General features: G+C 37.2%; 1 protein-coding gene across 4 annotated transcripts in view; it reads right to left on the minus strand.

Moving 5' to 3' along the window:
* LOC124218598 (WD repeat-containing protein 48) overlaps nt 1-13,054 on the minus strand; it is an 83,351-nt gene extending 70,297 nt beyond the window's left edge. For all 4 annotated transcript variants that reach the window (XR_006883118.1, XR_006883117.1, XR_006883116.1 and 1 more), the window contains exons 1-7: nt 12,867-13,054; nt 12,451-12,667; nt 12,149-12,361; nt 7,131-7,426; nt 5,483-5,668; nt 4,204-4,524; nt 3,685-3,787 (exon numbers count right to left, since the gene is read on the minus strand). Coding sequence is in view for 1 of the 4 variants with exons in the window: in XM_046625202.1 (XP_046481158.1) it covers nt 3,685-3,787; nt 4,204-4,524; nt 5,483-5,668; nt 7,131-7,426; nt 12,149-12,361; nt 12,451-12,667; nt 12,867-12,914 (1,384 nt within the window). In the remaining 3 variants the exon portion in view is untranslated. The remainder of the gene's footprint in view (nt 1-3,684; nt 3,788-4,203; nt 4,525-5,482; nt 5,669-7,130; nt 7,427-12,148; nt 12,362-12,450; nt 12,668-12,866) is intronic.
* Between the last annotated feature and the right edge of the window lie 11,452 nt (nt 13,055-24,506).

Here is a 24,506-nt window from a genome sequence, read left to right on the forward strand (position 1 = left end):
CTCAACATTATCTATATTATCTTTTCAACTACACTCTATAATCATAGAGGGTATGTTAACTTGATTAAAGCTATTGTCCATTATACCTTTGCTTGCTTATATTGCCAGATTTCACAACCTGAGAAAATGCGATGTTTCTGTTAGTGTTAAATTTTTCAATCAATAGACTATTTTTGCTTTTTAATTTGTCACATAACTTCATCTGGAAATTACTGTATTGGTCTGAATATAAGTCGTGGTTTTTGGTAAGAGATCTTACCCTCAAAAACCGTACTAGACTTATATTCGGGACTTTGTAGGGAATTAGCATTATCAACTGAAAACTTCGTTATCGATCGATAATCCTAATATTTTAGCAATGCTACGCATATTCGCGCAGTGCGCGTGCCCAATCTCGAAGATCGAAGATTCAAACTTCAATTTTTCGAAGCATCAGTCTGAAGTCGGGGTAAACAAGTTGTTAATTTGATATTTCACGCGTGTAATAATTGAGAATTGTGAAAAATCAATGTTCGGAGTGCATATAGAGTGAAGTCTCGGGTTTCACAGACAAATCAGGTACAAAAAAAAGTTCGTCATAGTTATAATGCGAACTTCAAACTAATGGTTGTGCGGGAAGCCGAAAACACCAACAATTGCCGAGCCGTGTTAAAATACGATATAATAGAAAAAATGTATGCGACTGTTTTAGAGCACATAGATCCGGCTTCTGCCGGATTTCTATACAGAATTGGATAATCGAGTCGCAGCCTTTGTGCGCGAAAAAAGAATGCAAGGTTTGGCAATTACGTACGGAGTTATACAATTCAAGGGATTGGAAATAGTTCCATGAGTATTCCACGAATGCGGTTTAAAACTAGTATGGGATGGTGTAAGTGTATGATGAGAAGACACGGTTTAACTGTACGGTAAAGAACACCTCTCGCCCAGTGCCTAGCCAATGATTTCGAAAAAAAACGTAGTCAAGTACCAGCGATTTGTATTAAAATTAAGGAAAGAGTACAACTATCTACTTGGCCAAATGGTTAGTGCTGACTAGACACCAGTATATTTTGATATGCCATCAAATACGACGGTCAGAGGTGCAAAGAGCGTACTCATCAAAAGCTCTGGAAGTAAGAAATTAAGGATAATTGTAATGTTGGTGGTGCTAACTGACAGCACTAAACTTCCACCGCACGTTGTACCAAAACGCAAACGGTACCGAAAGAAACGCTACCACTTGAAATATACGTTCGCTGCCAAGACAATAGGTGGATGTCTGAAGATCTAGTGCAAGACTGGCTGAGAGTGGTATGGGATAAGCGACCTGCCGCTCTGCTGAGTTGGAGGGTAATGTTTGTTCGAGATGCTTTCCGTGGGCACACAACTGTCACCGTAAAAAGTCAAATCCAAAATTTAAAGTCAGATTTAATCATCATCTCAGGAGGCATTTTGTCTCACAAGGAAACTGCCTGAGGTGCTCCCCCCCCCCCCCCCCCCCGATTTCGACCATTTGAGGATATGTTATTCTCCATCAAAATATAAGCGATACGTATTTCTTTTTATCGGCGGAAGAACGGTTTAAAGGGGTGAATACCTTGATAGTGGTGGTAACTTTAATTTCTTCAATGGTATACAAACCATTCCATGTTAACTTTCCGATTTCTTTCAATGTTTTTTATTTGAACATATGTTCAAATTGTCGAAATCGGGGGGAGGGGGAACCTCAGGCAGTTTACTTGTCAGTTACAAGTCCTGGACAATGGTGAACAAACCCTTCAAAGGCAAGCTGAAGGGTTATACGAACTGGATGCTTGGAAGCAGATCTTGGACTCTTACACGGACTGGAAAAATATGGAAACCGTTTGTTCCTTTATTGTTGCAATAGATAAAAACTGCCTGGCAATCTGATTCTATTAAAAGTGAAACTATCGTCGCAGGCTTCAAAAAATACTGCATAAGCAACGAAATGGATGGAACTGAAGATGACGTGCTCTGGGAAAATGAAGATGCTCCCATCCCAGAAAACAAAAGTTCAATGACCGAGAAGAGCTCTGTCAAAGCCTCAGCAACTGGGAAGGACACCGATGAAAACTCTGCTGATAGAAATGTACCTAAAACCATGTCTAATTTTGTTTGACTCAAGTTCAATTTATGTAGTAATATGTAGTATATTCTAAAAAAAACTGCAATATTATAAATAAATATCCACCTGTGATAATAGGTAGTTTGCTTCTGAAATTTGACCTACATTCGGATCCAAAAAAAAAGTCCTGAATCAGAGGTAAAAAATTTGGGGTCTAATTGTATTCGGGCCAATACAGTATTTTTGGCGGTTCAGCCTCGAAAGTAACATTCCCATCTTTCACACCGTCTTTGCTGTTCTCTTTTACTTGCATGTTATCTTGGTATGACTTTTTTATATTTGGCTCTTGACTGGTTTAGGTAACGGTACATATTTACGTAATATGCAAGCACTGCTTTAGTAATGAACGAATCACGTAAGGAATAATTATCAGTATCTCCCTGTTGACACTTGGAGGTCATGTCCAGATGAGCATCATATATTCCGAAATCTCGTTTCTTTTGATAGCAACCTTACGAAGTCACATTTGAACCACAATTTTTCGCACACTAAGAAGTCACACATTCCATACTCTCGTCTCCCATATTCTAAGATCTCATTTCTTTTGGTAGCAATCTTACGAAGTCACTTTTGATCCACAATTCTTTGCACACTAAGCAAACTATAGATTCAACTGCTGTGTCTGGGTGTATATGACATTCAACAGTCAGCGTGACTCCCGGCACGTTATCGTTGAGGTCCAGCATCTTTCAATTATCCGAGTATGTATCATATAAAGTTCAAGTTTTAGAATAGCGATTTAAAACGAAAGTTTTTTTAACTTCATGTTACGAACTTCAAAAATTGCTGTCTTCGAAAAACTACACCCATTAAAAAATCGGGGTTTTTAACAACAGTGAAAATAGATGAGAAATGATGAATTTTGTATTAGAGTCTGTCCCTTTTCAAGATTTTCAAGAATTCAAAGTTTTATATAACCGAGAGTAAGCCATAAGCAGAATGTCAAATCGGTATAAAAAAAATGGTTGACGTTGAAATTTTTAGCATTGATGAGCGATGCCTTTTAACGAAAAATTGTTATTTCCCAATATCGGGATGGTATAAAATTCACTACGTTGTAACAAACCAAAACAAATTCAACACCTTCAAAGTTATTGTCAAATTGTAAATTGGCGAATTTTCTAAAAATATTTCGATACGTTTACCATACTATCTTCAGGTTCGTAAAAATTTGAAGTCTTAAGAGTTAAAAACCGAAAAAAGATCAGAAACAATCAGATATAAATCATAGATGTAAGCTTTAGTTGAAAAGCGGAACTAGACAGTAACCGACCTTCATTGAAATGATTAGAATGGAAAAAACATTAAGTGTCGAAAATTCAATTCCAATTGGGTGTAGATTAATATTTCAAGGTGCATAAATTAAAGTAAAAGTTGTTACGAATTTAATTGATAGTCTTGATCGCAAACCAATAGTTGAAGACAAATTTCTTCTATCATATCTCAGTTGCCGTGACACTCGACAGCGTAATGTACAACTTGAATATAAAAAATTGAAGCCTAAAAATGTCAACATACCAATGACACGGAATTTTGAATTCAACAATATTTTGTACCTTTTTGGTCAACAGCATCGTTGTCAGCCAAGTTCGTTTCTTTTGCAGACACCCATGCAGAAAAACAGTCATTTTCGTCCTGGCCCAAGTGTATTGTCAGCATCTATAAACGACAATAAAAATCTTGCAGTAAATGCGATAAAACGGATTTAAACAATGATCAGTAATGATTTATCGAACAAAACAAGATACGGATCATTCATCAGACAACTGAAATTCGACAGGCAGTGAAACCAAAAATAAGAGACTTGTCAAATGAATGCATGCCGAATATTTTTTCATTTCAATTTCCGAGCCAAAATCTAAGTAATTTGATATTCGTTGAAGCTAAAAGAGTATTATTAGTATCTGTTCACAAACTACGATAGTCGCTCAGCGTCAGGGCACAGGAAACTTTGATCAAATTTGTCAAACAGTACGATAGTTTTGGTTACTAAACGACAATAAATCACTGTCACTATACAAAGTAAAATTTTATTCTGGACGAATATGCAGGTAATAATTGGAATAGCAACTGACCCCGGTTTTGAGGTCGACATTGAACCAGTTAGGGACATATACAGTCTTATTTCTCTTCTTCACTTCCTGCTCAAAGTCTACTCGTCCAAGATCAACGACTTTGACAGCTTTCAAGACATCATAAAGCGCCACATTCTCCTCAGTGTCCCGAGTCAAAACGTGTCTTCTGTCATTTAATACATGACAATGCCTAACTGCAGCACCACCTATAATTTTTTGTGCAGGGTCCGAGTTACGTGGTCCCATAGTCCTCAAACCACCTCCGTTCCCCATTGCGTCTTCGCAATAGTCACCACACTGCCAGTCTTTTTGAGTAATTGTCTGCATATCAAAAAGAAATGTGAAAATAAAAAGTCTCAACTTCCGCACAGTTATAAACGAACCGATCTGCAACCTTTCGTCTACCTTTGTAGGATTACTATTTTTAGTGGGTTGCAATTTGACTTTGTTGTAGCCTGCACGATGCTATGAAAATCCCTGCATTTTTTGGCCTTAACGGTTACAAAAAACGCGTTGATCAATTTTATCACGTTTTTAAACTGGATCTTTTGTCTTTGAATTTTCATTTGTTTACATTTCATTGCGCGAAAAAGTAGACATTCTTCAATGTATGCTAAAATTTTGAGTGGCATGAACATGGCATCATAATAGGATTGGTACGAATATTCCAGGGATTTAGCATTTTCTGAATATATTTTATATTAGGGGAATTACGGACTCAATTATAATCCTACTTTAATTCCACTAAAAATTTCAGAACATACAAAAAATTGCTACTTTTTTAGACCAAAAATAAATCTATTTTTTATTTTTCCTACGATGAACTTGCAAAATTCAAAATCGCTGTTATTTTCAAACCGCTCAAACAATTGTAGAATATACCTACTTCAAAATATCTACTGTTCAAGAAAAAAAAATAAACTTATTTTTTGGGCGTTCGAATCTACAGAACTCGAAAGGCCAACAATCATGTTCCTTAGCAGTTCATAAATATTTACCGCAAAATGGATTTCACGTTCGGAAGCATCATAGATTTTTACCAAAAACACATTAACTGATATTTTTTTTTTTTCTTGACAGGAAAAGTTGAAATTTTTACCTAAAAAATGGAAGATTTTCATCTCGTAGTGTATTTATAAGTATATTAAGTATAAAAGTATATTAAACTGAATAATATCTACAACACATGCAATTTGCAACCAGGTTGAAATTTTCAACTTAAAAAGCTAATTGGGAAGATGAGGAATCGGTCAAAATAAGGTTTTTCCTCTTCACATACCCAATTATTTATGGTAGATTCACTTGTTGCTACCCACAAGCTGGTCTGATCGGGCGTCATAGCCATTTTAAGGATCGGAGCATTTTCCTCACATATAACAGTACATTTCTCAGTTGCTCTCAGCTCTGTCATTATTACTTTTCTATCTCTTCCTCCAGATATCACATGACTGAATGTATCCGTGGCCTAAATTTGTGTATTAAGATTCAGTCAATAGAAATTCAGTAGAGGGATGATATAAACATTTGACACTTTTGATTCTGAAGTGATATCAAATAAATTCAGGGTCTTTGAAAAGGTTCGTAGAATTACAAGAAATGTTTCAGATTTTCTAATTTCGTGTAAAATTTTTTTTTTTATAGTTATTATAGTTATATCGAGTATACGCTTAGAAAAGCTTGAAATACTTTTCGTAACTTTTCAAAGTGTGTTTCACATATTTGTCTTAATTTTTTGGCTATTTTAACGTAAATGCCACACTATGTGGCATGATGATCTGATATCCTTGGCCAGCAAATGTATCATTTTTAAAAGGAATGATTATTCCATACCGCCAAAGTATTTCATTTTGCGAAATAGTACAAAGGAAATGATTGGTATGAATACCCCCCTTGCAGGGGTACCCTAGTTGATTTCGACGTTATCGTATATATCTAAATATCGAAGTCCATGCATTCTAAACGCGAAAAAAACCTTAACAGCCCCATTCTATACACAATCCTGAACAAAAATACTCCAAAGCACTTTCGTGTGACGCAGAAATAAAGAAATGACATGAATTCTGCAAAATTTACTATTGCGATTTTGTAGAATCCTCGCTATTTCTTTTTTTCGGCCTCAAATGAAAACAGTTTGGAATGGTTTTGTTCAGAATTATATATAGAATAGTGCTGTTAAGCCCTTTTCGTGTTTGAGATATATGGACTTCGATATTTGGAGATACATACATCAATATCGAAATCCAACAGGGCACCACCTTAATATTTCTGCACAAGAGTTCTTGGATAATGCGAAATTCTCAATATCATGCTAAGAAAATTGGGTTATACAATTTTTATGCAAAAATAAGACGTAGCAAATCCAGTGTTTTTAGTTGCAAATTTATGTTTGATATGACCTCACTCTCTAAAACATAAGGTGCAACTGAACCAAACGGCCAGAATGTGTAGTATCATTAATTCAGTTATTTTCACGCAATATTTAGTTGTTTTGGAAGGTTTTCGTCAAGACTTATTCATTTACCAAGGTCAGCAAAAAATCTAGTGATTCTTAAGTAAATTAGCGTCTTCATTGGGAAATTTAGCAATTTAGAAACAATTTAATGATTCTAGTGGGAAATTTGATTTTAACATAATTCCATATTTCTAGTGGAAAATTTAATTATAAAATGATTCTTTGTTTTTAGCACGAAATTCGGTGATTCAAGATTGATCACGCATTCTCGTGTTAAATTATGTGTGAATCATACTGAGAGCATTTATTATTGACAGTTGATTTTTCATGAAAACAAATCAAATAATGGATGTTTTTTGTAAATTTGATACTTGATAAAAAAACACCTAAAGGAGTTTAATATTTACAATTTTAGCAGAATTCATGAAATTCTCAAGTAGGATAATGATAATCTGAGTTGAAAGACAATACGTACTAGTAAAGCCCAAACGCCTTCCGTGTGTACCCTGAAAGTTTGTATGCACCACTGTTGGCCAAGAGACCATAATTTTATGGTACCGTCTGAGCTTGCAGAGAGACATTGAGTACCATCTTTGTTTAACACCAAAGCTTTAATATTATCCGCATGCCCCCTGAGCTTCATCAATTTTGCACATGACCTGGGATCCCAGACACGCAACACTTTCTCGGTACTGCCACTGACTATCACAGTCCCAGAAGGATTCATCGCCAGGCTGTAAATAGAGTCCTTATTTCCAGTTAACGAGGATGCTGTAAAATAAAGTACGTGTACATCTATATATGATTTTTCTTATGTAAGTTACAGAGTGGCCCTCAATTTTGTTTTAAACACTCTCCAAATTTTCCTCCCATTTCCCAACCCAAAATTACGCGTTTTCCCTACTTCAACATATTGCATTTTACAACACTTTTTCTTTACTTTTAAAAACACTGAGATTCAATTATTGATTAAATAATAAGCAGACGGTTTCCAATATTAGTAAATATAAAGGCTAGATATTCAGCATACAAATTCCCATTGTGATTAATATCATCATAAATGAATATTGATAATCGAGAGAGCTCAGCAGCTGAAATAAGAGGTTGAAAAACAATGAAGCAAGTGTAACTAGTCACAAAAATGATGAAGGCAAGATTACAAGTTGCAAAAGATGCACTAACTACTTTGTAAACGATTTCATTAAAACAATCAATTTTTGACATTATGTAAGATTAAGTCTGCCGCATAAAAAACAGGATCGTCAGAAAATTTTATGCGTTGATGCGTGAGAAATTAGGAATTACTGCTGAAAAATACCCAATAATGGAGACAGACATCAGGTTCACTTTTTTACTTTTATAACAGTAATTCCAAAGTGTGGTATGTTCTGTAATTCTATATAAAATCTTGTACTTCAGAAACAACGAACAACAATAATGAGTAGGGATAAAAATGTAAGAACATCCAAAAAATAGAAGAGTCACAATATCAGATTTTCAAAGACTGGAAAAGCCAATTCATAGAAGTTTAAGATGTAGAAAATCGAAATAAAGAAAAGTCAAAATGTAAAGAGGTAAAGTAGTACACCATAATATATAGAATCATTAGACTTCTGACGATACTATTTTTGCTTGCTATATTTGCATTCATTCTGACGATTTCATACTTTGGCTTTCAACATTTTAAAATCTTTTCACTTTGATTTTCAACATTTTGAAAATCTATAAATAATAATGGATCTTCGTGTTTTTGTAAATCCAATATTGTTGTTATAGGATAGAGGGGAGGTATTGACGAACGGCTATCGATACGTTTCTATACCCACTCGATATGTTGTTTCAGGTATCTTTGGGTCTGATTTCGTCACTGCTCTTGAGTAAAAGAATGGAGGAAGAAGTAAGAATTGATTCAAGGAAGGTTTATGGTTGAATGTATAAATGCTTTATTGGAATAGTGAGGAATTTAAATGTATAGTTGAACAAAGTGGATTGTCTGAATATTGGAATTGGCATACAGTGAAACTTCTCTTAACGGACACCTCCCAACAACGGATTCCGCTTTACAAGAGACAGTCTAAAAATCTCCAGAAGCACAATTCACACGTTAATATTATCCTGAATAGCGAACACTCCTCAATAATGGATAATATTACTAGTCCCGAAGATGTCTGCTATTACGAAGTTTCACTGTATATTTCATGTAGGATGGAATAGAGGTCGATTACACGAACGTTGGGATTGAAGTATATCTGATGAACAATAAAATAGAAGTGTTTTAGGACAAAAATTGTGAGTACACGAAAGGTGCTGGAATCCAGAATAGTGGGGAATAGAATAAGTGAATTGAGGGCGATAATGAGTAGTGCGAGGCTGGATGGAAATAGGACAGGATGGAGACTATAATGTTACTATAAGGAATGTGGAAGAATTAGCAGGTAGAGTTGGTCGAAGAAGATGAGGAAAGATGTGTGGTGGAACACCAGACGTAACATTATGATCGTTCTATTTTCTGATCTTACGACATTTTTATCCCCACCCATTATTCAAACAATCCAGAACTCTTTGAATAACTGATTTTTCATCAAACTTCTCGTTACATTAGCGTTGTGAACTTCAACCTCATATTGATGCAACATGTTTGCCTCAGTAAACTAAATCAAATCAGATGAGTGGGATACAGAATAATTCATTACAACATCTTTGCAATTTCAATGTCTTAGAGATTGAAATTGGTTTTTAGTTTCAAAAGTTGCAGATATGTATTTATGTTTAAAAAATCTAATTTGTTCAAATTCGAATAAATGTCGATAAAAATTGCCCTGTGTTCGATCTGGACGTCTGTAATGTTAGCAGAACCATATTGGAAAAATTGATCGTTACAGATACCATAATAGGTGCTCTTTAGGTGCTAATTAGGTGTCCTTTTCAAAAATTAGGTGCTCGATTCCATTACCGATAAAAAAGAATTTTCACTCTGAGCTGCTGACAGAATGTCATCCTGGCAGCACATAGTCTAAAGACGCGGAATATTGAGTATGGAAAAAATTTCTTTATGCAAGAATTAGTTGCTCTTCAGGTGCTCTGTTCAAAAATTAAGTGCTTGAATTCATTATCTTAAAAAATGCATTTCCACTTCGTAAAATTGTCAAATAATGGCGGTAGAAAAAAATAGTTGACCCAGGAATTATGTGCTCTTTAGGTACTGATTGTGTATACTATAAAAAATTAGGTGCTACATTTCATATCATTCGCAATTAAGTTTTACGTAAGCTTGCTGATGCAATGTATCGTCATGTTAAAGGAGCAAGTCACCCGGCTGGTGATTTTTTTGCTTGGGGTAACTTTTTACACAGAAATCTGCAGTGAAAAATATTCTTCAGACAGTTTTGAATTATTTAATTTCTAAATAATAAAGGTATCTCAATATCCATCATCTGATTTCTTTGGAGTATCATTTGAAGCTCAGTTAAAAAGTTGCAAATCTCAAACTCAATTTTTACAACTTTTGAAACGTTTTTTTAGATTAAAGTGCGTTTTAGACCAGTCATCCAAACAGCTTTTAACTAATGATTTGACCAAATGAAAGATCGCATTTTTTTTTTTTTTTTTTTTTGAGTATTTCCCAAAAAATGTAACATTTGAGAATATCGATGTGCGCCGGGCTGAATGTGACGGCAAATTAAAAAAAATATTCCGCTAGTGCAAATCCAAAGTTTTCCCATCAGTTTAATTGAAATAATTCCGAAATGACGGCTCTGAGCATAAAAATGTACAGCACTTTTCATGTTTGCTATAAAATTTCCTACAAGATGAAATTGTTTCCGAATTTTTAATTTCAAATTTGGAGACGAAAAACCGTTCTTTTAACGGCTTTGAAACAATACTCAATTTCAACGGATGATTTGGAAAATCGAAGATTGGGTGGTTCATTCCATCCCTAATCTAATTCCAAACCTCCCTCCTTGCGCGATTATTAGGTTGTGCAAAATCGGTGCTTAAACAAAAAAAATACCAATTTTCCAATTCAAGGTCCAGCATGAACGGGCACCTCTATATAGGTCCTGATTTCTTGACCTAGAGTAAGACATTCAAATTTTCATAAATCGCCATAAAAATGACTTTTTTCTGACTTTTATTAACTTTTTTGATTTTTTGAAAATTTTGGTTTTAATATTTCAGTTGCCTTTAGGAGTACAGAAATTTGAGGTTCAGATATGGATAGAGCGCGGTATCCTGCTTATTTTGAGAACAATACAAAGATTACACCTCCAAAAAGCTGCCCTCTCCACATGCTCCAAAAATTTTTTTTAAATCATAGATTAAGGAGCTATTTATGCGTTCTACAATGCCGCAAACCGCGATTTTTGAGCTCGTTTCTGTTACGAGAAAATCCATTTTGTAAAGTGGGGGGATCAGCTTACCGAAAAGCTAGCCCCGCCACAGAAAAAAAAATTTTTTTAATCATTTTGATCATGTAAGAATTAGGAACTAATTAGGAACTCCTGAAATACATTGGAAAAAATGTCGTAGAAACAACCCCTATGGATATATCCACGCCCAATCACGATGAGAGGAGAAAACAAAATTCAAAACGATGAGTACTGGCATGTTGTGTGAGTTGCTGTAAAAAAAAAATTCGCTGCGATGAATTTGAAGGGTAGTTTTCTGATGATCGGAAACAAATTGGAACAGGGGGTTATTAGGGGGCAGTATCTCAAAAATCAAATCATTCATGTCCGGTTAGCTCTTAGATCGCTGAACATTTTGCCATAAAAAAGAAATCGCTGCAATGAATTTTAAGGATGGTTTTTTTTTTTTTTGTTTTTTACTAAGGATTGAAAATCAGAAATTGTCACCACTGGTATTTAAAAGCTCTTAAATCAGGCAATCAGCACCTAAAAAGCACCTAATTCCTGAGTCAACCATTTTTATTCTACCGCTATTATTTAACGATTTTTTGAAGTGTAAATACATTTTTTAAGACAATGAATTCGAGTTAAAGAGCACCTAACTCTTGCGCAGTCATTTTTAGACTACCATAACAATGGAAAACCATAACCAATATTGGACATTTTCAGACTATGCGCTACTAGCATGACATTGGGTCAGCAGCTCAGAGTGAAGAATCTTTCTTATCGGTAATAGAATCGAGCATCTAATTTTTGAATAGGACACCTAATTAGCACCTAAAGAGCACCTAGTTATGGTATCTGTAAGAATCGATTTTTCCAACATGGTTCTGCTGACATTACAGACGTCAGGTTTCCTGTGTATGCGTGGTTATATTAACATTACAAATTTTAACCTTATGTTCTTTTGAACTTATTTTTGATTCCAGCAAATTCGAAAATAATACTTTCAGTTCATTTTAATTTATTTGAACTTGAAGACCAATGATAAAGATTAAAAACATAATATTCCTAAAAATATTGTGGCAGCCAGATGTTGCATCAATCGCAGAACTATGAGCGAGATTCAAGTGATCATACTTACTGGTTACTGTATTGTTGCTAGCAGTGAGAGCAGTGAGAGTGTTGACATCCCATAGGAATATTGCTCTGTCCAATCCGGCACTGGCCACCTGTTCTCTGTCCTTGGCATAAGCAAGCGCTTTCACATAATCTTTATGCGTACGCAATGTAGACATACAAAAGCCTTTGTGAGCATTCCAAACTTTGACTGTTGTGTCCGAACTAGCTGATATCACTGAGAAAATTGATAAAGCAAAATGAGAGTAAAGAATTTGAAAGCATCAAAGAAGAAAGACAACGTGGCAAGAAGTCACTTTGACTTACAATTCTTTCCACCGCAACACGACACAATGTCGTTCACCCAGTCAGTATGATGTTCCATTGACTGGATGTACGGTTCTTTTATATTTTTGCAGTTCCATATTCGAATTATACTGTCTCTTCCTGCCGAATAGAGTCTGTGCGATACTGGATCATACTGCAGTGAGTTTACGCCAGCTCTATGCTTACGTTCAACTTCGTCTCTAATTACCATAGACACCTTTTACCGTTGCAGAGGAAAGGAAGATTCGATAATGAGCAATGTAACGCAATAACATCATTGCGAGGAGCAATGATGGTGTAGGACAAGAAGTTACATACAAATATATGATAAATGTAACCTGTCATGTTAACATCTCGTATGATGATTTGTTTACGTTTTCACTAAGCTTTGGTTATACGGACTGATCCGTACTCACCTGGACTTTCTTCCGGGCGCTTTGGCCGCCTGTCTTGTGTGCTGCCATTGTCCAGACTTGGCCTAAGCACTTTTTGAAGACATCGAAAACCGTAGAGGTCCGATTTTTAATAAAATAGGAAGAGAAATACCGAATTCAGCTTAGATCGCGTTTCACCACTCACGATCAGCATAAACTACGCAGTGTAAAGGCAAGGAAAAGTATGTCGTATGGATTTTCAACTAAAGAAGTGACCACCGAAAAGCGACGGGGTTCAACAAGTCACCAGAAAGGCGCTCATAAGCAATCAGAAGTGACGTCCTAGCAGTCAATTCTGGACAAATTACGAGATAGACTCAAAATTGAATCGCGAAAATGAATAGGGTTGTCTGATGATAAAAAATTTTATCAGATCATTACTATATTATTAACATTATGTAATTTAAGTAAAAATTAAAACGTAGAAATGGATTTTAGAATTGTATTTGTTGAAAAAAAATGAATATAACAAAATATCCGGCGGAAAGGAACGCCCTGTCATTGCGAAGAATGTGGCGTGACGTAATAATTGGATACCTACGTGAGATCAGTGTAAATTTATATGGACTAGACTTATTTTATGCTCTGTACTGTAACATCCGACCGGAACGTCCGTATGTTTTATCGATTATTGTTATTATTATTTATCATTTTTATTAACTAACCAAACTCGACGTACAACAATCTTGTAACCGTAAGGTATTAAAACAACCGTCTAACTATTTGGAATATCCCTAGATAGAAATAACTATGAAATTCACTAATCAAGGCTTAAAAACCATGTTACGAGATGTAGTTCGCACTACAAAGAGCTATAATATTATTATACGTTATTATATATCATTATCATATTAACACTATGATTAACTAACACCATTATATCCAATTATTATAAAACACTCGACAATGCCATTTGCACATTTTGAGCTGATACCTACACTATATGCAACTTACGCTATACCGTATAATCTGGAGAGTAGAAGACTGTGAAACCATAGATAAATGTATAACCGATATTATGTAAAGATAGATGCACTGCTGCAATAATCCATAACACCAGAGACTGCAAAACATTCAAAACCGTGAATGCCAAATATCCGTCATGAATTATACTTTCCACCGTAACGCCGTATTGTAGGTAACGTGTGCAGCGTTTTGAAGGTAATGCTGATCTCCAATGTGGAGCCATATAGAGCCTCATCTGGAGAACATATTACGAAGCTTAACGACGAAACGATTGTAGATGAATCAACTAATGGGATTATCTTGTAAAGCGAAACAACCAAACAAAATTACAATTAACGTATCAATACAATAACAATCAACCCTTTTAGGTAAACAAGGCTTATACCAGTTTTGAGGTAAAACGTAAGAAAACATATCCCTAGCTCCTTACAGGTATTGTACGACACCAAGGAATTAACTCAAAGATGTATACGTGGCAACGCCTAGTAACAGGCAACCAACAAACATAAGAACAATGCTCTAATACTTTTCAAGCCGATCTATATCAATATAAGAATTAACAATTACAGAAGAGGATTATACAAAAGCACATATGTAAACCAGCTTCAAAACTACGAATTATCAAATTGTTAAATACCCTAAATCTCTTAAGATTGTTATAACACGAACACCTAAGAATATTCGCAGCAGCGCAATCCTAGTATTAGATTTAATATTAAATAAATAGCAACTATGTCCCACTATTGTACTCCAGGTGAATAATGATAGTAATTAATTATAACACATATGCAATTCTACATATTTACACACTATAAAACTTACAAAATAAAAAATAACCGATATGGTAATCTTAATTTATAGACCTCGTAACTAACAGGATAGTAAGAATATTTAAGAAGTAAACTACGTCTAGAACTCAGCGCATCGTGACCCCGAGAGTGCACACGGCACTAACGTCCGCGACATATGACACCACGAAACAAAGGTCACCGCTAGCGCACGTGCACTGTGATTACCATATTATGGAATAGCAGCTAAAATCGGCCCAGGTCCTAACACCTACAAAAAGAGGAGAGGAAGCACGGTAGCTAAGGAGATTGCTGCCCCAACACCAAAGCTGACGCGGATAGGAAGCTGACGGCGCAACGACCCTACGCCCACACCACCGCACCAACACAGCGTTATACCATATATAAAAAAGCTTGCAATATAGTAATAGCTACAGAGCCAAGATCACGGGCAAACATGCGATGAAGATATCGTGCCCTAATTTTAATTCCTAGAAAAAGGGGGAAGGTACGAAGAAGTTGACACAGTAAAAGAAGGGGATCGTTCTTCGCAACGATCGATACCCATAAAAACGGCGACTGATCAGCGGATCGTCCTCTTCATTTCTACCACTAGATTCGTTCCCTTGTCCCGGTACAGTCTCGCGGTGACATCTTTTTACCTTTTGCATTTAAACCTTTCCTACAAAGTTACTCTGTCTAAAACTCCAGCGAGTTTCCAGCTCCATTTTGTCATATTAATTTAAGATCTAACAACTAAGCCACCCCGTTGTTTGTGACTTGAAATCTGAACTTACAAAATAAATCCAAGTTAATCAAAGTATCCAAATATATTAAAAGTACGGTACCCGGTGGAAATTTCCAGATGTTAGACACTGGAATCCTTTACACAGCTACAGTTAGATTCACATCAATAGTTTGGGTCACCAATTACCGATAAAATATTGAAATACACCGGACAACGGTCGTTCTATCACTGTAATCGAACGAACCGAGGAATGAGTAATTGTTGGATAAAAGATTTGATTAATTGGCTTACCTTTTGAGAATTATCTGGATATGATGAATTGCAGCGTAGATTGGTGATTTAACGGAATGACTGATTTTAATGTATTTGGAAACTTTGATTAACTTGGATTTATTTTGTAAGTTCAGTATTTCAAGTCACAAACAACGGGGTTACTTAGTTGTTAGATTTTGAATTAATATGACAAAAATTGAGCTGAAAGCTCGTTCGCTGGAGTTTTGGACAGAGTAACTTCGTAGGAAAAGTTTAAATGCAAAAGGCAAAAGGATTTTACCGCGAGACTGTACTGGGACAAGATAACGAATCTAGTGGTAGAAAACAAGAGAACGATCCGATGATCGGTCGCCGTTTTACGGGTATCGATCGCTGCGCAGAACGATCCCCTTCTTTAGCTCTTTGTCAACTTCTGCTCACCTTCCCCCTTTTCTAGGAATTAAAATGAGGGCATGACATCTTCGTCACATGTTCGCTCGTGATCTTAGCTCTTTAGCTATTACTATATTGCAAGCTTTTTTATGTATGGCATAACGCTCTGTTGGTGCGGTGGTGTGGGCATAGGGTCGTTGCGCCGTCAGCTTCCAAGCTTGCTATCTGCGTGGGCTTTGGTGTACGGGCAGCAACCCCCCTTGGCTATCGTGCTTTTTCCCCCCTTTTCGTGGGCGTTAGGACCTGGTCCGATTTTCGCTGCTATTTCCTAATATGGTGATCACATTTCACATGCGCTAGAGGTGACCCATGTTTCGTGATGTCATATGTCGAGGACGTTAGGGCTGTGTGCATTTTTCGGGGTCACGATACGCTGAATTCTAGTCGTAGTTTACTTCTTGAATGTTCTTACTATCCTGTTCGTTACAAAGTCTATATATTAAGATTACCAAGTGTAAATATTTAAAATGCATATGTATGATAATTGATTACTATCGTTATTCATCTGGAGTGCAATAGTGATTATTTACGAAACATAGTTTCTAATTACTTAATATTATTAGGATTGCACTGCTGTGAATATTCTTAGGAGTTTGTATATAGCAATCTTAAAGGATTTAGGGTGTTTAATAATTTGATAATTCGTAGTTTTAGAGCAGGTTTACATATGTGCTTTCGTATAATTCTCTTCTGTAATTGTTAATTCTTATATTGATATAGATCGGCTTGGAAGGTATTGGAGCGTTGTTCTTATGTTTGTTGGTTGCCTGTTACTGGGCGTTGCCACGCATACATCTATGAGTTTATTCCTTGGTGTCATACAATACCTATAAGGCGCTAGGGATATGTTTTCTTACGTTTTACCTCAAAATTGGTATCATCTTTGCTCACTTAAAAGGGTCGATCGTTAGTGTATTGATACATTTATTGTAATTCTGATTAGTTGTTTCGCCTTACAGAATCATTCCGTGAGTTGATTTACCTTCCATCGTTTCACCGTTAAGTTTCCTAATGTCGTTCTCCAAATGGGGCTCTGTATGGCTCCACATTGGAGATCTGCATTTCCTTCAAAACGCTGCACGCGTTGCCTACAATACAGCGTTACGGAGGAAAGTATAATTCATGCTGGATAATCGGTATTCACGGTTTTGAAGGTTTTGCAGTCTCTGTAGTAGGGGAGCCCAAAAGGCTAAATGGGATGTTATTTAGGCGTTGCGGGAACCTATTTGATTGTGAAGATTAGATACTAAAAAAGAAAAAAATTCATATGATATATGCCCTTTCACTCCTGGGGGAAGTGTGTACTAATTTTAAAAAATGTAAAAAAAATTTATTACAAAGAAATACTAGAGCGCATCAGACATTAATATCGTATACGCCCTATATGCTTCTGGTAACAGAGAAATATCAATCTTCCGGCTTACAAGTCGGGGGTGGCAGCATGAAGGGGTAGAAAATGAGAAAAAAAAAATTTTTATTCAAGCTTATCAGATATTCAGGAGGAATGTTAAGTGACCTCTAAAAGGTATTATATTCAAAAGACTGACGATTTGGATGCAGTCAGAACTCACGGTCGATTTTTGAAAATGTAAAAAAAAATCGTGACCTTGAAATACTTAAGCTCATCAGATTTATATACAGATGGTTTAGCTTGATGTCCTTGTTGTGCTGACCTAGAATCTGACAATTATGTAGAGGAATTTCGTTGTTTTGACAGTTTAAAAGAAGATTTTTATTCTTTTTTTTTTTGTTATTAAATGTAACAATTACAATAAACAGAACATAATATATAATTACATTTGAAATTCGTCGCGAAGAGGCACATTTTTGACTTGTGTGTGAAGCTTGTTGATATGTGCACACATATGCTGTATGTGGCTATTAATGTGAATTAAATTCACTTAGCCATTTATTTTGAACGGCAGGCCGTTCATTTTTGACGATATGAACTACGCATATCATGTTTATAGCGAGAACAGTTTGCTAGAGGAGAGTACAATTTTCGAAATTTTTAGGTGAGTTGAAAAATTAACGACGGAGCCAGGAATCGAACCTGGTATCTAGAGATGCTTTGCCGGAGACTTACTCCACTAGACCACCTAGCCGCCCTGACTACACTGTCATTAATTTCTCTCATCACCTGTATTTCAAAAATTGTTTTTGTTTTCGTGTGCCATTGAATATGTTTACATTTGAAATTCGTCGCGAAGAGGCACATTTTTGACAAAAAAAACAATTTTCGAAATACAGGTGATGAGAGAAATTAATGACAGTGTAGTCAGGGCGGCTAGGTGGTCTAGTGGAGTAAGTCTCCGGCAAAGCATCTCTAGATACCAGGTTCGATTTCTGGCTCCGTCGTTAATTTTTCAACTCACCTAAAAATTTCGAAAATTGTACTCTCCTCTAGCAAACTGTTCTCGCTATAAACATGATATGCGTAGTTCATATCGTCAAAAATGAACGGCCTGCCGTTCAAAATGAATGGCTAAGTGAATTTAATTCACATTAATAGCCACATACAGCATATGTGTGCACATATCAACAAGCTTCACACACAAGTCAAAAATGTGCCTCTTCGCGACGAATTTCAAATGTAAACATATTCAATGGCACACGAAAACAAAAACAATTTTCGAAATACAGGTGATGAGAGAAATTAATGACAGTGTAGTCAGGGCGGCTAGGTGGTCTAGTGGAGTAAGTCTCCGGCAAAGCATCTCTAGATACCAGGTTCGATTCCTGGCTCCGTCGTTAATTTTTCAACTCACCTAAAAATTTCGAAAATTGTACTCTCCTCCATAATATATAAGGTAAAAAAAATATACATACATATATATGGTGGGGACAGTGCGAGACAGTGAGAAATAGAGAAAGAGTGAGAAGGGGAGAGAGGCGCGGAGTGCGAAATACATAGTTCTCAGCACCTGCACGTACCTCACTTTATTAATAATTTTAGCTTTTTCACGTTGTAGAAACCGGCAGATTATATTATATCCGTAATCCTTACATGATTTCCTTCAAAATAAAAAAAATTTATCCGCGCTCGAATACTTCCAGGTGACGTTTTTTTTTTTGCATAGTGACTCGCTTATTTTCTTATGTCATGGTCAAATCGTCAGAATATTGAAATTTACACTTTTCTGCATGTAATTAACTTACCTTCTGTCAATCTGACGAGCTCGAATTAATTCAAGGGTCGATTTTTTTTTTACTTATCTCATTGGCTGCCCTAGACGCACCCTTGTATATTAAGGGTTCATATATGGTGGTCGTTAATAACAGGGTGCAAGGTTTCTTCCCTTATGTTTTTCTGCCGCGTTTAAATAAAACCCAAAATCCCCGCTTGGGCTCCCCTACTACTGGTTTTATGGATTATTGCAGCAAAACATCTATCTTCACATTATATCGGTTACACATGTATCTATGGTTTTACAGTCTTCTATTCTCTAGGCTGTATGGTATAGCGTAAGTTGCTTATAGTGTAGCTCTCAGCTCCAAATGCGCAAATGGCATTGTTGATTGTTATATAATAATTGAGTATAATGGTTTCAGTTAATTATGGTGTTAGTATGATACTGATATATAATAACGTATAATAATATTATAGCTCTTTGTAGTGCCAAGATCTCGTAACATGGTTTTTAGGCTTTGGTTAGTGAATTTCATAGTTGTTTACATCTAGGGATATTCCGAATAGTTGTCTAACTATTTGGAATATCCATAGATATAAATAACTATGAAACAGTTGTTTTAATACCTTATGGTTACAAGATTGCCGTACGTCGAGTTTGGTTAGTTGATAAAAGTGAAACACAATAATAATAATCGTCAAAACATACGAACGTTCCGGTCGAATGTACACCTCTTCTCTTACACAAGAATGGCGAGCCTTTGATCGATCATTCTTCCTGACGGTCGTTGGGTGCTGTAGGTTGTTGAATCAATACGGTATTTTGGTTGTCCTTGGGGCCCATAGTTGATGTTGACACGTTCTTTGCAACTGGTATTTGGGTTGATGAGTGTGCTTCGTTGTTTGGTTGCATGTTTAAATTGGTATGTATGGGTATCGGCTTTTCTTGGGGTGTTTTGTATCCTCCGTTCCCTTTTGTTGTTGGCTTAGTCTGGCTAATGTTTCTCTTGTTGTTTCCCATTGATTCATAATATTGTGTGACTGTAGATTTTGGTGTTCGTATTTCTTGCGTGAAGGATCCCGGTATCGCCTATTCATGTTTGATTGACACATCCATGTGTATTCCGGGGATTCCAGAACAGTGTTTCGGTTTTGGTTGTTCTTGGTTCCAGGATATATCTAAAGGTTTTGGTTCTAGGGGTGGCTTAGCTTGATTGTTAGGTAGTTCTTTGGATCCCGTATCTTCCACTTGTTTTTGTCTAGCTAAATGTAAGAGCAGGTTTGTCAGGGAATTCCATATGGCTCCAAGCATGTGAAAGCTGCACCCGTAGGCGTTTTTCACAGCATATCCGTGGATTATTGTGTCAAGGATGAATTTGGTTATTTGGATGGTTACCCAAATTCCGATTCCTCCTGCGGTGAGGGTGCCAAAACTTACGAACCAGCCCCACATTTTCGTCCATGTGTCCTTTGCTATTTTTTGCATTGTTTCTTCGGTTGGAAATTGCATGATAGATAATTGTTGGTTGGCTATGGTTTGTCCTGACATTCCTCTTGCTATGTCGTTCAATATTCCAGATCTTTCTGCTGGGAACATGATATGATCTCTTAGTCGTTCCAGATCTTCTGGGTAGTAAATTTCACTGGCGGCTAGATTATTGGGGTTAATGTATTTCCATGTTGGTGTAGTCAAAGGTTCGATTGTACCTAGTTTCACTGATTCGGTTAATTCTGGTAGTAGTTTATACCATTTCTTATCGAGGTTGAACATTACTGGGATGAAAGCGTTACATTCTATCTGTACTCCAGTTTTTAACAACATGCGACTCTTTGGTGATACAAACATGCTGGCGTTTCCTCTGAGTACCGGTGATTCTTGGTAACAGTTCTTGGTCTTTCTGACCTTTACGTCAAGTGGTATGCATTTGATCACATGGATTACCTCTCGTGCTATTGTTGCCATGTGGCCAGGTCCTTTTATCAGCTGATGCGCGAAGTCGTCGGGCGTTAGGGCTGCGGTGGTCAATAAGTTCCGTAAGACTTGTTGTTCCAGTTTGCATTTCTGTGAGAGTATGTCTCGGTATAAGGCTGACATCTGCATTCTCATGTGTCTTTTCACGTAGACGAATTTTGAGTTTACATAGGTGAAAATGTCCAGGTTACTGATCGCTATGGGTTTTTTGTGACTGAACGCATTTTTAGTTGGCTCCTCGATGATGAGTAGTTTTGTGTGTTCGGTTTGAATCAACTCGTACCCACATAATTGTTGACGTCCTTCCTTCGAAAAGGCGGAGGTTATGTCTTGAGTGGTAACTGTATACATTTCGTCGTACACTAGCTGTCATCTCTACATAAGGGTTGGGTGTTTCTTTATTCTTATCTTATTGTTGAATGTATGCTATACATATATCCGATGTACTAAACTAGAGATATCTATGCGCGGCATAATTAGTTGTGGTAATAGAATTATTTGATTACGCACCCGACAGTGGGTCTCGTCATGGTTTTGATTTATTAGTTCATCGTTATCGTCGTTAGGAATTTCGATTGCCAGATTGTCGATTATAAAGTGTTGCTCGACCTTTTGTAATTTTGACCATCAAAAGTACTGAAAATATGTCGCCATCTACGTCTTTGATCATTACTATGCTATTCGGGTGGTTGCCGTAGTCGAGATGATTGACGGTGGTATACATATCGTTAATGATGTAGTCGGTATATACGCTATAATTATAGATTCTTGTTGGCAGATCGTCGTTCCATAACAACTGACGGGTCATGCTCTTTACTCAATCTGGTATGGTTCTATAGCATATTACGACAGTAATATTAACAGCACGATTTATTTCTAAGGTTCGCATATCTGGCCGAAATCTATCAGCGAATAGTATAACCAATTTTTCCTGGTTTGCCAAGGGATTCATCTGCAAAAGTGAAATGTTGATGTAGTAGTTGAAATCATAATGCTGATGAGGATTATTAATTGTGAGCGGGTGGCTTTCAGCGGGGAATTGCGGTGGTTGGATATGTGTCTTCTTAGAGTAGGTAGGGGAAGCGTAAGTTTTAAATTTTTTCCTTTTTGATCGCTAAGCGTAGGGGAAATGCGTGAGCATAGAGTATGTGGATATGCGCGGGCGTGTTTATGTGTTCTGGTTCACCCTTACTCCCTCTCCTGGTGTACCACCCTTTAATCTTGGGTTGGTGTGATGTGTGTGTGTGAATGTGTGGCATAGTTGGGCCTTAGTTTACGATTTTCACCAAGATTTTGGGTACTCTCGAGGGCCTACATAGACCCCGGCTGAATCCCCTGCGGGCTCAGTCGCCTTTTGTTTTTGGGAGAGTCTAACGTTGGAAAATAGTTTGGGGGAGAAAAATTTGAAGGAGGAAAAAAAAAAGAAAGAAAAAGATCAGAAATGGATATCGGTTGATTTTGTTGGTCGTGTCTCACGTTGTTTGCGTGGATGGGATTTTAATTGTGTTTTGTTGTTTTAGTTCGACCAAGGTTATTTTTAACCAAACTCATGAAGGATGTGTTGTTGGCCGTTGAGCGTTGGGACTTGCCCTTTTGTGGTTTGCTGAAGGAGCGGCGACCGCCTTATGGGCAAGCTGTTGCAAAAAAACGCTTTGCACCGATTTCGATGCGAGGCGCCTGCCTTGCGGGGGGGGGGGGGGGGGGTGCATTGCTGCATTTGTGTGGTTATGGAATTGGGACCCTCCGTTAGGTTGGGTTGCCACGCATTATTCGCGCTGCCACTCGACATCCTGATGATTTGCGATAATTGCGCCCGTCCGGTGGTGAGGCTGTCGGGAGCTAATTGTAAGTGTGGCCTTTGCATTGGCGAATTTAGTCTGTACGTGGCCACGGAGGCTGAGGCTCTATACGCCGACGGGCGCCTGAAACCAGGCACCGTGATACGACAGGGTATGGTTATTTTATCTTATTTGTTACTGAAGCCCTTGTTACCATGAGCCTAATGGTCCATGCATTTAGATGTAGTTAATTATGGTTAATGTTGGTAAATGGTCAACTAATTTCACCGTTCGTTCGTTAGTATCGAGCTGTAGGTACGCGACGAGTCGGTATAGGACCTACGCGGTCCCCCTTGCAGGTTTCCATAAGGTGATAGTTTAACCAATATTTATTTGTTTGTTGCAGAGCCTGAGGGTTATTAATTATGGAGTAGTTTTAAGTTTATTGTGTATATATATATTAGACCCCCTTTTTCTAGTGTAAGTTTCCTTTTGTACTGTAACGCTAAATTCTGTTACCCTCGGATGAGGACTTACCGTTGACACTTTGGCGCGATTCTCTACTTATTCACAATATCAAACTATAACAAAATCAATTAGGTTGGGCGCCAGACACGTTAGCGTCGATTTTCAAACAATAATACAAATCAATAAAAATAACACAAAACCGTACAAAAACGATAAATAGAGAACCCGTTGTATGGCTGGCTAGGCTCAGGTACGTTCGCGTACATCCCGGTAGAGTGGCGGTATTCAAGCAGCGCCGGCGCTAGGTATGGGCTAACCGGGCAACCGCCCGGGGCCCTGTTCCCGAGGGGGCCCAAAGACTGAAGAAAATAAGAATTTTTTTCGGAATAAGGTTAACTGCGATAATACATTATCCTGTGTGTGATCATCGAGATGATAGGTGTAAGAAAAAAAATATGAAAAAAAATTATAAAATGAGGTTGAACGATTGGGCCCTTGTAGAATCATTGTACGGCTCACGCTGCTGTACTAGGTTACCGGCGAGCACGGACCGCGCGGGGTGTTGGCTGGACCGACGGCCCCCACCACAATTTGTTCGGCTGCAGCGCATGCGCCAGTTTATAGCTCAAACGTCAAGCTACGTCGTGCGGCGCGGCGTGCCCAGAGACTACTATCAGACCACGCTGCTTGTAACTTGTATGAACTGTGGATTCACTGCTACGCTCTGTCTAGCTGAACCGCTGTATTCGCATATTCCACAGGAACTCTTTCAACAACGTGAACATTTCTTGAAAATTTTCTCGCTACCTATTGTTGTTTCTTATTTTTTATTCTCGATGCTCTTTTGAAATTACTAGTAATTTGCAAACTCTCGGATATCGACGAGACATTTATTCAGAAGCTGCCGACGTTCCGGTCAGGCAGCGGCCGATCACGTTTAGGGCACAATCTTTAATATCGGCATTTCTACGGATATTCATATTACTTAACATTAATTAACCGCGTTCAACTTGACTTACATTGCATAAATTACGATTTGATTGAATTTTTCTGAATTTATTTTTGTA

The sequence above is a fragment of the Neodiprion pinetum genome, chromosome 5, assembly GCF_021155775.2.
Source record: "Neodiprion pinetum isolate iyNeoPine1 chromosome 5, iyNeoPine1.2, whole genome shotgun sequence".
Classification (NCBI taxonomy): domain Eukaryota; kingdom Metazoa; phylum Arthropoda; class Insecta; order Hymenoptera; family Diprionidae; genus Neodiprion; species Neodiprion pinetum.